Source organism: Amia ocellicauda, chromosome 6 (assembly GCF_036373705.1).
Source record: "Amia ocellicauda isolate fAmiCal2 chromosome 6, fAmiCal2.hap1, whole genome shotgun sequence".
NCBI lineage: Eukaryota > Metazoa > Chordata > Actinopteri > Amiiformes > Amiidae > Amia > Amia ocellicauda.
Genome location: NC_089855.1, coordinates 16951305 through 16965434, shown reverse-complemented (window position 1 = coordinate 16965434; position 14130 = coordinate 16951305). Strand labels below are relative to the sequence as shown.

General features: G+C 39.2%; 1 protein-coding gene across 11 annotated transcripts in view; it reads right to left on the bottom strand.

The window, feature by feature from the left end:
- Nucleotides 1-14130, bottom strand: part of dmd (dystrophin) — a 631463-nt gene that overhangs the window by 108680 nt on the left and 508653 nt on the right. For all 11 annotated transcript variants that reach the window (XM_066706366.1, XM_066706368.1, XM_066706373.1 and 8 more), the window contains 2 exons: nt 4899-5071; nt 618-774 (listed from right to left, as the gene is read on the bottom strand). In XM_066706366.1, coding sequence (XP_066562463.1) covers nt 618-774; nt 4899-5071 — 330 coding nt within the window. The remainder of the gene's footprint in view (nt 1-617; nt 775-4898; nt 5072-14130) is intronic.

The window sequence follows — 14130 nt, the reverse complement described above, 5'->3', positions numbered from 1 at the left end:
GAGTTAATGTAACGCTTTTGCATTTTAATTTGAGTAATGATATTACAGTTACTTTCCATATATGATAAATGAGAGGTTTCTCGCTACATTCATCTAAATGATGTGGTGTTTAAATCGGAAGCAAGTAGCAATATATTCCACAAGACTTATTAATCATGTGCGCCACATCTAAAACACACAAACAGTCCGCACAGCATGTAATGTTTATGCAGCGGCACCACTCGGACTGTTTGGTAATTAAAAGAATAGCTTCCGGGTATTGAGAAAAGAATCCCATGCCTTGCGCGCCTGCGTGCTTGTGTACGTGTTACTGTCGTCAGATGCACAGAGCTGAACTGTAAGGTGGGCGTTATTATGAAACCCAGGTTATATTTGAAACCGCATACTACCCATACTACACGTACTACATACCAACATTTAAACATTATTGAGATGTTGGTATGTAGTAAGTATAGTATGGGCAGAATGCGGTTCCGAATACAGCCCCACTCCTTCTCCGGGCAAGCAACGCCCACACACGATTCAAAACACTGTGGTACTATATCACAAGTACCACAAACCAAACAAAGGGGTCACTATTACACATTTTCTGGTGTCTCTGAAACCAAAGCCCTTACCCTATGCGTGTCCAACTGTTTCTGTACCATTGGGACATCGCCCCCTATGGGTTTCTGTCGGGCCAGTTCTTCGGTCTTCAGCTGCAGCCACGCCAGCAGCTCCTGCAGCGAGAGATGGAGTCTCTTCCACTGCTCAGTGCTGGCTTCTAGGTGGGATCTGTGGGAAGGGGGGAACAGACACTTGAGTTCTTGCTCTGTTGAGGTAGGGGGGCATGGACAGCAAGCAGTGTTCATTAACAAGGCACTAATAGGCCTAAATGACCTAAATGCCAGTACATTCCGGGGTTCGTCTTCACTGTGTCTTGCATTTCTAATGAGGTGATGAAGTTGGAGAATATGCAAACCCTGTGCCAGACTCCCAGAATTCCTCTGCCAGATCTTATAACATTACATTTTTCATAAGCAAGGCTTGTACGATTAACAAGTTTAGGTATCCAGTGTAGTGCTTAATAAACAGATAAATGAAGAAAGAATGTGGAAGTCTTCAGATGTAAATACTAATCCAGCAGAGAACAGGGAACAAAACATGAACATATCACACACCAGGCACACGCAAACCAGGGCTCTTTGTGTTGTTTATAGTATTTTAATGAGAAGTTGTCATAATCTAGCCTTGCACCATCAATATGGTGAAAATGTCACACTCGTCACTGTTAATCACCTATGTGGTTACGGATAACAGATGACTGAAGAGGCAGAAAGGCAACATGTTCAGATATAAAGATCAATAAATAACATGACTACTGAGGGATCCAAGCTTAGATATGTCAATATGCAAAAATATTCATGGTATTGTGCTTTTTAAGATCAAATTTTTTTACAGTATCTAAGATTCTGGAGTGCTGCTTTACATATGTGTCAAACTTGTTTTTTAAAAGCAGACAGCAATTTACTCAAATCCTGAGCTGTGTACATATATAATTATTATAATAATAATAATAATTATTATTATTATTATTATTATTATGCAACACACTGCAATTACAGGAATTCTGGGATTACAGCTTCTTCTATCATAAAAAGAAGTCAGATATATAGCCAATGCTTTTAAAATGATGTTATACTTGTAAAATAATAGTAATAATAATAATAATAATAATAATAATAATAATAATAATAATAATAATAATAATAATAATTTAAGATTATACATAGGAAAGCTTATTGAAAACATGTAAGAACTTCAGTAGAGACCTGTATTCAGTCCTAGTTTTAGCATAGTCTCTGCCCTGACCTGTTTTGTCTTTTCTGCTCATTCAAACATGATTTGCTGCTAAGGAGCACAGGCATCCCAGCAGCTTTCCTCGTTAGAAACAGATTTTAAATAAATTAAATGAATGAATAAATAAATAAACTGTCACAAGACTCTCAAGTTCCTCAAGGATATAATACGAATTATCAGCGTATTCAGCCAGAATGGAAAACTGGACTCTCCACATGCCTTGGCAAAGTAAACAGCGAGGAAGCGCCTGCGGAATCTGGCTGTGCGGCTCCGAGACGCAGGGCGCTCCACGGCAGTGTGTGCCAGAACCCTTCTCTCATTAAGGCTATGTGTATGTACAATACTCTGTGGTGCACAATTGTTCCTTTCCCCACAATAGGAAGAGCCTTCTGCTTTATTCATTGGCCAAGGAAGTGCTTTTGGGTTTCCTGCAGACGTGTCTTTGGGAGCAGAAACTATCCACTTGCATATTACGTGAGGGCCTCTGATTATTTGGAACAAGCATTATTTATACTAGTTGATGTTGTTAGCCTTGAAGGGCTTTAAGTTGGGACTGAGATGTTGTTCAGGTGGAGCTTCAGCATGCTGGACTATATTTATTTAGAAATGAGAAAAGGAAAGCCTGATCTTTCCTTCTCACATTTCTAAATAAAACACATTGATGTACTGAGACAGAGGAAAGACAATAGTGTCTTGATAAAGTGCTTGATAGGTTAAGACATACATAATGCAAGGTAAGCCACTGCCAGGGAATGGGAAGGGAAGATACAAGAAATCAGTGTTTGTCATGTATCTGTGTTGCACTGATGATACTCCCTGAGTCAAATTAGGAGTGGAGGAAGGGTATTCAAGTGTAAGTGCATTCTGGCACATGACTTGGGACAGAATTGAAGGAAAATGCTTGACAAGGCTCCTCTAATCGCCCAGTGCTTTTCTTCTATCGTTAAAGATCACCTGCACCAAAAGTCTTAACCTACCCTTATTTTATTGATGCTCAGTGGCCCAAGTACTGCATATCACACAAGTACATAAAACTTACTCTCGCTTACTCTGCAGCCAGAGACGTACCCGCTGCTCCGAAACAGTTACCATGGAAACGGAGTCAGATCAGTGCTGAGCGAGAGACCAAGTGCACTGAGCCTTGAGTCATTTAGGGAGAAGTGAACAGACAGGCAGCCCAAGGGTTAACCGCCCCGGTATCAGCTGAGAGTGCCCACAGCCCACCCCTGCACCTAGACACTGGGCTCTCTCACTGCCACCCGAGGGCCCCTTTCATACTGTAAGGATGGCATTCTCTTGCCTCGCTGAGAACTACGCTGATAACATCCAAACAGAGAAAATATCTCTCCCACGGAAATATTTTGTGAAGAAAGCCGTCTTTCAGAACACTGGAAAGCCGTCGTGCCCCTTTCTGTGTGGATACCCTATCCGATACACAGCTCCTTCACTGTGCAATGCCAGCAATGAGACCCACTCGTTCTCTATGACCATGGCAACGGACCCAGAGCTGGCCTCCCAAGACAGGGTCCTGACAATGTCAGGGAAGGCTACTTAAATATTCTGTGTTCCTTTTTCATCAGAAATAGTTAGAGAATTGCTTTGGAAAAATTATCCACAACAGGAAAAGTAACTTGAACAAAGGATGATTTCTCGTGATTACAGATAGTATTAACGGCTGTGGATTTATTAATATAAACTCCTAATGCGTAATAGTACAATGCATTTGAAAATCAACCTTAGCTGTCAAAGTTATTGTACAGTTCTTTATTTAGCTGGATAATACATGACCAGGCTGCTAAGGCTTTACAATGAGCATTATCATCACCTGCATTTAAAAAAAGTGCTACAATCTCAGTGAGTAAAATATCCCAGAGTGAACCATAAAAGCATAGTCTTGTGCCCACCTAGTTATTATGAATAATTGAAGGACTCAGTGATGTCTATGTTGCTTGTTCCTAGACTGTAAATTAAGATATTTGCCATTCTCTCCCCAGAATGAATGGTGTAAATTTCACTGTAGTGAATAGCCCTTGATTAACTTTCCCAAAAGTGCTGAAGAGTGTTGTGCAGTGCTCTTATGAGTTTGTGTCCCTGCTCAGAACTTAAGCTGAAGACTTGTTCATATCTTCTTTTCTTATCAAAATTAATTTCACTCTCATTAGGAAATCCTCCTTGTCTCCTACACTGTGTCTTTGTGTACAGCTTTCAAATCAAAGACTTTGGACTTTAAAAATTGGGGGTTGGGGGGAAAGTCGGAGCCAGGAACTGCAAAATGACATCCAAATAGGAAGAATCTTCAGTTTAGTCATTAGAAGCCTTGAATCATGTTAACTGAAAACATGATTAAATATGATAAAATAAAATAGCTTTCCTTGTCATGCTTTTTTATTAAAGAGAAAAAAACACACAAATGCACTCCTATTTACATGCTAGAAAACAAATTATTAATGGAAGGAGTTTGGGAATGGGGGATGTATGTTCATTCTTCCCCTCTCAGACCCCCAGATCCCTGAATAAAGAACCATAGCTACTTTATATGACACTGTACAGCTAGATATATATCTTTAATTTGTTTAATATATTTAATCTTAGAAAACTGGAGATGGTAGCCTTGTCACGCCTCTGGGGTCTTAATATGTATCTGTGTGATACATGATATTTCTGTCCTGTTGTACAGCATAAAAACATGAATCAAAGGGTTTTCCAATAATGCTGTATTGCTCCAGCATAACATTAAGTAATCAAACTATGATATTATTGTACATCTATTTCAAACCTCTTCTGCTAAAAAATACTAAACAGCATTGATTAAAGCTGCAGTGTCATGTGAATAAAAAAAATAATAATACAAGAATGTTATATTAAAGCAATCCTCATATAACTCCTTATTTCTGTGTAACAAATGGACCAATCTTTCTGCTCGTGATCTGGAGTGGGGGGATGTTAAAGCAGAATCCAGAATGCGTGAGAAAGGAAAGGAAAGCGGGAAAAGAGAGAAACAATATGAAGCTCTCGAGTTTGCGAGCAAGTGAGGCAGCGGCGTGAAGCGTCACACAGACCTGATGCTGATGGACTTCTTGCGCAGCTCGCTCCACCTCACGCTCATGTTATCCAGCCGACGTTGCAGCAGGGTGGCATCTTCTGAACCCTCCAGAGACTTGAGGATCCTCTGCCCGTTGTCATCCAGGGTGTGGAAAACCTCAGTGTGGGCCTCGATCTCTGCCTGCAGATCCTACACAGACAGCAACACATCTGTATAATGCCAAGCTTAAGATGGTGTGCAAAAGTGTATCAAAATAACAGCGGAGAATGGAGGTAATGGATGTGGGGCTGAAGATGGAGATAAAAACAAATCGCTCTCTTATTTTAAATCTAGAATGATTTTGTACAATCTGAGCAAAATCCTCGAAGAATAATGCCTCAGCTCAATTAAACCCCAACAAGAAAAGTGATGATTTTTGTTGGTTGTTTTTGATGGTGAAACTTTCATAATTTTCTTTTTCTAAGTGACACATTCAGAGTGGTATAATGTAAGATACTTTCTTTGCGCAATGAAATCAACCTCTCGGATCTGGATGGAATATTTTCTGGTGATCGTTAAGGCAGAATGTAAATCAGTTTCCCAAGTTCAATGCCTTTCCATATGGTTTCCTTGATTTTCACAGTAAGGCTTAAAGCTAGAACAAAAAAAGTCTTATTGAAATCTAAACACAAAATGTAAAGTACCCATTCCAAAGACAATGCTCTGGCACTATGGTATAATGAAAATGTACCATGTTTAACAAGGTTCTTCAGTAGTACAGCTTCACAGCATAGTTAACACATATGGTTTTCAGTTTTTCTTTCAGTGTCAAACAAAAAGGATAAAACTATGAATGCATTAAAAAAAAAAAGTATACAATATATGGCTGAACAGCAGTCAGCACACAGCACAGCATATTGAGGGAGGCCTTGAGCAGTAAAACAAATGAAGCAAACATACTGAACAATGGCAAACTAGCCTGCAATCAACTTAACTTGTTTTCCACAAATTAAATATTAAAGCAACGTACACCACAACGCAGCCATTCATCAATATTTCAAAAATAACCTTTCATAACATTCATCCCAGAGAATACCACACATTGCTGTGAAACAATATGCTCCCAAGAGTTACTGCACCACATTTAATACATTAAATAATTAGTTTCATTTCCTGGAAAAACACACTGTAATAAACTAAAAGTCTGTACACCTGGTCCATTACATTTCGAATCACTTTGACACATGGTATTATTTCTAAAAAGTGAATTTTGAAATGTATTAAATTGTTTGGAGTGTTTACTTACATAGAAAAGCCTTGATTCTTCAAATACACTGGTAACTCTGCTTTAGCCGTTTTGAAGATTAACTGCTTTACAATAACTCTCAATTCTCATCCTGTTGCATTAGATACAAAAGTGGTCTTTAAAGACTGCGAAATTCAACACAAGCCGGATGTCAGCAGCTCCCTTCCCAGGAAAACATAGGGTGTTAATTAAGGTGACAAAAATAATTACATCCCTGAGCATTGCTGCACACTCTGAAAAACAAACACTCATACTTCAAAGAATAACAAAATGACAGGACTAGCTGTGAACTCTGACCTTTACGTAGTATGTCTTCCTGCGCAACATTTTCCCTCTCAGATGTGGACTCTGCTCTTGGATGCTCTGCCATGGCTGTCAGGGCACTGGCTCTAGACCTACTCCACCACATTCTCCACCTCCCCCCCCAAACCCCCAATGTTTTTTTGGTGTGTGTGTGTGCTTAGTTACATTTTGCTGACAGAATATAATTAAGCACACAAGGCCTTGTGGTCGATAATACACAGCCACTTTGTCATTTGTAGAGAAGGAGAAAAAAAAAGTGAAAAGAAGAGAAGGCAGTGACTGTAGGAGGCTGTTTGAATGAGAGACACTAAAGAGGCCAGTGACAGCCTCACTCCTCAGAACAAGCTCTCCTCTTGTCGCTTTATAATTGGGTGGGTGACTTTTTTTCTCTTTTCTTTTCTAATTTAAAAAGAAATTTCTCTGTCTTTGCCAAGAAAACATTCCATCCCCAGAAACTTTGGTCATAGAATTCAAACCTTGCCCTCTATCTCTAACTTTTTCCTCAAGCCAACGTCATTGAAAGCCTTGATTTGGTGCTGTGGTTTTATGAAGCGAACGGCTTTAATTTTTTATATGTGATACTTATACTGTTTTTATCAATACTGCAGAAGGACGTGGTTTGATTTTATTTTCTGACTAATTAAAACTGATGCTTCTGTCACATGTGAGCAAAATAAAACCAATTCAAGAGCTCTTAAATAAGTAAGTCACGGCTACAGCCCAGCACTCTACACCAGTCTAAGGACTTCCGCTTTTCCCAACTACATGTCACCATCACCCTTCCTTATCAGTCACTTCTCTCAGCTCCCTTCATTCAATCCATCAATCAACATTCCTGAACACCATGTGCACTTGTCACCCTCTGCTCCCATTCGCCCTGCACCTCCCAACTTGGTTTTCTGTTCCACATATAAACCCCTCACAAACCCTTAGTCTTCCTGAAGTTTTGTCAGTTTTACCACTATATCTCCAAGTGTTACTCCCCGTGTCTTGTTATTGCCTTGTTCCCTGGATTCCTTGCCTGACCTACCGACTACCACTTTGGACCTTCCTCATTAGTCGGTTTGCCTGATCGCTCGACCCTTGCCTGTGACCACGACCTTGTCTTCGCCTTGCCCTTGTTTGCCCTGTCCTGCTGGTATCTGACCCATGCCTGTCTGACCACCTCTACCACGCACTTTAACTGGGTCCCCCTGTTCCCATGCCCCGTGGTACATTACATAAACCATCTATAGATCAATTAATCAGTTTTGGGAGTGGCTAGCTTTAAGTATTATTATTTTTTTTTATTGGTGAGTATGGCTTTTGAAGCTTACATGTTCAAGGCTGTTGTGTTATCCTTTTTTCAGTCCCTATTGTTTTTGAAAAAACGGCTTATTGGATCAAATAGAATGATGAATACTGCTAAAGATTTTCCCATATATTTTCCCACTGTAGGGTCCAACTAAGATGTAGTTACCGAGTACCTACTATGTTAATACAGTGTAACTAGGGAGACCTATTGTAAAGTGTTACCAGATGTTAAATCTTAGTTACTGACTGTTTGCTAAAGTGCAAAGTGGACATCACTCACACTGTAGTCAATAGCTTGAATAAACACATTCAGCTCAGACATAAAGCATAACAGTTTTATAATCCTTATAAAGCATAAACATAACAGGCAGAGAAAGAACAAGGTCACAAGTGTGAGATTAAAAGACCCTTAAATTGTGTTTGGTTACACAATGCCTGAAGCTAATAAATCACGAATTCAAGCAAGGAGACTTCCCAGTTTTACTCAACATTAAAGATGTATTCTCTTGCATACAACATTGCACAAGATTGTAACTTATTGCTAGGCACAATTTCCAGTGTTGTTCAAGACACTCCAAGGCTTTGCTGATGCAATAACCAGTATATGTGAATTTCCATTCAAAAGCAAGGCAGTTATATAAATGACAAACATGAAGGTTGTTACTTGAGTGACTTCCTCTGTGTAGCTGTACACATAAAATAAAGCTTCAAAAATGTAAGTACATTGCTAGAATTTTAATGAATTAATTTTTGATGAAGGCATTTTAAAAACGTAACGCATTTCAAAGGTAACACTTATTGATATGATTATATCAGATATGAAGACAGCAATACAAAATTAAATTCTGAGGTTGATTTGTGTTGATTTGCTCAAGGTTGTTTTATCTCCTTCTGTTTTAAATTTGGACTAGCCAGCTCACACCTGACTTTGCTAGGACAACAACCAAACACAGACTGCAGACTTATATATGATCTCACTATTCCTCCATATCCTTTTTCACCCAGCAAACCCAGCTGTAAAAAGACTTGCAATTCAGAGCCCCAGAGAACTGGCATCCACCAGATTAATCTCAGCTTGCCCCCACTGGTTGCATTTGAGTCAGGTCACCCAGAGGAGGTTGTGATGAGCTGAGCTAATCTCTTTCCGAAGTCCCTTTCTTGGTGAAAGTCAATTCTAAGCCACTCTTGGGATCCAAGTCAAGATTGGTAACTTGGAAAATCTAAGAAATCAACCTGTCTCTGAAATTTGAATCTCCATTCAACATTGCATAACCAATTTACCAATTATGCCTTAGCTTCATCAAATAAAAAGTACGAGACATTATACATAGAAAACCATGCAAAATGTATTATCTGAAAAATGCAAGACAATAGCTTCAGGCTTTTTGGGGTGTTTGTGATATTAAATTTCGATCGAGTGAAGTTTAAAACATCAATTGTAGCCAGATGCCAATTGCTGATAATTATCTCATAATCAAGAGATATTTGTTAATTAGCCAGCGTTTTTTGCTGATTACTTGCTTAGTAGATCTATTTCACTGGAGTAGCTTAATCAACATCTTGAGTTTTCTAGTTGAACACTATGTTGGTCAGGACATTCAAATTCAAATGACTTGAATTTGTTCACAATTTGTTTGACTAAGTGCCTGCGAATCGCTGCCAAGAATTTGTTTTTAAATACTTGTATTTTATATCAAAAGAAGAAGGTAAAACCTTCTGTCATGGCTGCAGCAGCCATCACAACTGACATTATATAACAGTACGGCTACCTCTATCATATTCATCATCACCAGAATGAGGAAACATAAATATTCTTCACACATATATACACTCACCTAAAGGATTATTAGGAACACCTGTTCAATTTCTCATTAATGCAATTATCTAACCAACCAATCACATGGCAGTTGCTTCAATGCATTTAGGGGTGTGGTCCTGGTCAAGACAATCTCCTGAACTCCAAACTGAATGTCTGAATGGGAAAGAAAGGTGATTTAAGCCATTTTGAGCGTATCATGGTTGTTGGTGCCAGACGGGCCGGTCTGAGTATTTCACAATCTGCTCAGTTACTGGGATTTTCACGCACAACCATTTCTAGGGTTTACAATGAATGGTGTGAAAAGGGAAAAACATCCAGTATGCGGCAGTCCTGAGGGCGAAAATGCCTTGTTGATGCTAGAGGTCAGAGGAGAATGGGCCGACTGATTCAAGCTGATAGAAGAGCAACTTTGACTGAAATAACCACTCGTTACAACCGAGGTATTCAGCAAAGCATTTGTGAAGCCACGACACGTACAACCTTGAGGCGGATGGGCTATAACAGCAGAAGACCCCACCGGGTACCACTCATCTCCACTACAAATAGGAAAAAGAGGCTACAATTTGCACAAGCTCACCAAAATTGGACAGTTGAAGACTGGAAAAATGTTGCCTGGTCTGATGAGTCTCGATTTCTGTTGAGACATTCAGATGGTAGAGTCAGAATTTGGCGTAAACAGAATGAGAACATGGATCCATCATGCCTTGTTACCACTGTGCAGGCTGGTGGTGGTGGTGTAATGGTGTGGGGGATGTTTTCTTGGCACACTTTAGGCCCCTTAGTGCCAATTGGGCATCATTTAAATGCCACGGCCTACCTGAGCATTGTTTCTGACCATGTCCATCCCTTTATGACCACCATGTACCCATCCTCTGATGGCTACTTCCAGCAGGATAATGCACCATGTCACAAAGGTCGAATCATTTCAAATTGGTTTCTTGAACATGACAATGAGTTCACTGTACTAAACTGGCCCCCAGAGTCACCAGATCTCAACCCAATAGAGCATCTTTGGGATGTGGTGCAACGGGAGCTTCGTGCCCTGGATGTGCATCCCACAAATCTCCATCAACTGCAAGATGCTATCCTATCAATATGGGCCAACATTTCTAAAGAATGCTTTCAGCACCTTGTTGAATCAATGCCACGTAGAATTAAGGCAGTTCTGAAGGCGAAAGGGGGTCAAACACAGTATTAGTATGGTGTTCCTAATAATCCTTTAGGTGAGTGTATTCACACACTACAAAGAGACATCTACATTGTTTGTAAAACAAGGAATAACCATTGGAAAACACAAGGAAAAGTGTAAAATAATGTATGATCTCATAATTCATAGATCTATGAACTCCACAGCATTTCTGAGATGCGATACCACAATAAAAATGTCCCGAATTTTAATATCCTAATTACCAAATAACTTTCTTTCAAGGACAATACTTCATAAACTGCATCTTTAGGCTATGGCAAGAAGCTGAAAACAAAAACAAAATGTAAAGAAAATCTTATTTATAGGACACATGGTACTTGACAGGAATTATTAAAACTCATGTCCTATTATGGTGGGTAAATGTCAACTTTGTGCTGTCACCAGCAGATTCCCATTCAAGGAAACTGGCCCCTTGTACTTTTAAATTGGCCCCAATGCCAAAAAAACAATACAATTATTGAGCTGCAATATTCAGCACAAGTTTTGGCAAAGTAAATGCCTGCATCTTCAGAAGCCAAATTTAAGGAAGTCCTGGAAGTCAGACTTAAGCACATCTATCAACTTTTAGCGGCTTGTGCAGTTTATTTGTCCAGTCCTAAAATTAAATAGGAAAGAAAAATAAGAGATATCAGTTGAAGCTCAGCACTGACAAGATATAATGAGAGTCATGACCGCTAGCGATACGGAATTGTGTATCTTGATTCAAACTGAATTCTTGTAGAGCTTGCTACTTACTGTACATACGCTGTACTTGCTCCAATCCCAGTCATTCCAGTGGAAGTCAATTTCCATTGCGTTGTTACACTCTGTCAACACGTTAACCTTACTCAACCTCTAAACTGTGTTTCTTGGCAGAAAAAAAAGCCTTTGAGTATGCTCCCCCCATTTGCTGTCAGCTCTTAAGAAAGTGCCATCAGCCAGACAGCGCTCCTTTGATGCTAGCAGTTTTCCTTTTACTTCTCAGGGACTTAAGGTCTGCCTGCCTGTTTCCACTGACATGCAGAGTCCTTCAGGATCATTTGGAACAGCCACTGTTATTAGTTTCACTCATATCCCACTGCTTCCAATTAGCACCAATTTTCCTTTACAAGAGGCAGCCAGGAGGGCAGAGGCAAACACTTCAAAAAGAGTCAAGGAGAAAATCTGTTCTTGCAGAAAAAAATAAAAAATAAAAATGAAAGTACCATTCGCTGTGGTGTGCACTTAAAGTTTTCCCTGTTATCCTGTTTGAGGATCTGTAGCCTGCTGACTTTCCCCAGCCCTGACGACTCTCTGATCAGCAGTGTGATTTTACACATTGACTTAGTAAGTAGCATCCCAAGTTTCTTCTTTCCATCTTCACCTTATAAATTTTGCCCCTATGTATTTAGGGTTAGGAAAATGCTACTGTTGTCCCCTCCACACTCCTCAAGGTTTTTAAATTCCACTGTTCACCCCCCTCCACAGAACACAAAGTCAGAACATGTCTACCAGATTTAGTTTTTTTAAATCCCCATGTTCGTTGCACACACTTGTATCGTACTTGAGGATTTCAAGTTCTCTAGCTTTTGATGTCTTGCCAAAATAACAAGTCTCACTGATAGCAAAAAACAAAACAAAAAACAACACCAAATAACCCTTTTTTCCCCCTTCGAGCATTTGTTATTGTTTCAGGAATTTTAAGCATTTCTTGTGGTGATAACAGTGTGTTATCAGAGCCAGTCGGAGACTTGGGAGGTTATGCAATGTACAGGTTAATACAGACTGTCACTAAGGGGTGGCCAACCCTTGGATTGATGTATAGTATTGATATGGTTGCTTGTTTCTGTGCACACCTACATCAGACTTACAGCAAACCTGCTCTACAGCTTCTACGTGGTATTGATAGCAGTTTTTTTTCGTTTCTACTCCTTTACAAACCTCCTCTCCTACCCCTTCCACTGTCTCACATTCATAAACCGGGATATCTCCTGTGAAAGGCCTGTCTGCCAGATACTTCAGGCAACTTTTCCTATAAAAATATATATCTCATAAAAGGAATGACAGGTGATAATCCTGCAGAGAAAAACATACATCCATAGGGACCCTTCACAAAGTGCCTCCATTCGACACCACAAATGACCAGTAGAACAGCTTTGTATTTCAGATTAATTACTGCCTATCTAGACCTCTGCTAGCTGGCCAGCCCTGATAAAAGAACAGCTAAATCTAATTATTGAGATTTTTGAGAAGTAAGTAATATCAACCATTCCTACTGAAAGTGTACTGAATTTTGCTTTCAGGCAATGTAGGTAATCTATTTTACCAAGTCAACAAAAACAACATTTGTTTTACATCATTAAGACTTATTTATTATTGAAGAGTTTTTTTTTTGCTTGCATAATTCCTATTTCTGCTCTATAAAGTCCTCTGTAATACTTCCAGCACAAGATGCTTAATCTTTGAAAGGATTTCCTTCCTACTTTGTCAATAAAAGTTATGCTTTTGCTTTGGTGGCAGCGATTAACTGTTCAACTAAACAAAAGTGTCAAAGCATTTCTAGACACACCAAAACAGAGCTACAATGATAGTAAACAATGCCAAAAACAGAGGGGAAATCAGAAAACACAGCTTCACAAGAAGGTGAAAGCTAAGATTTACAGATACAGTCCCTGCCACACACAATTAAAAACTGTTTAATATATATTTAAAAAATAGCTTGTGCAGTTAGTCACAGAAGGCTTTTTAAAATTTCATTTGTTTGGTTCCACTTGCAATACATGCTGACAATGCAAACTCCTTTCCTCCGATAAGAAAGCAGACCTGTCTGCTGTTCTGCTCAGCCTCAGAGGGACTAAAAACATCTTTGCCTGATTGAGTGAGGTGAAGAAGGGGAGCTGGCAATAAATGGTGTACAAACACATAAACCCAGCTCATAAGAGTGTGCAGTTAGCAAAGCAGAAAATGTCATGCCAGGCATGGTTTAATAATTCCAGAATGATCAAGATGAGCAGCAATAGAGCGGGAGAGATGAGCATCAGGAATGTGGATTACATTTAAGTCATTCATTTGCCCATATAACTCCTTGTTCATCAAAGTCTGCTGCGGCTTTTTATTTTCAAACTAGCAATTTATATTATGAATTAAACATTAAAAAAAAATGGAAGAGAACCTGCGGTAGATTATCAACAACAGATGCAGCAGCAAAGACTTAAAAAGCACTTATTAACACAGTGTTATAATACTATGAAAAGGGGTTTAAAAATAGAAAATAAAAAACACAATTAGAAAATGTACAAAAGGTGAATTGTAATTGGGAATTGTGGGTTAGGTTATCTAATGATGTACTACAATGGTGTATTGAAATGTTATTTCTTCCATTT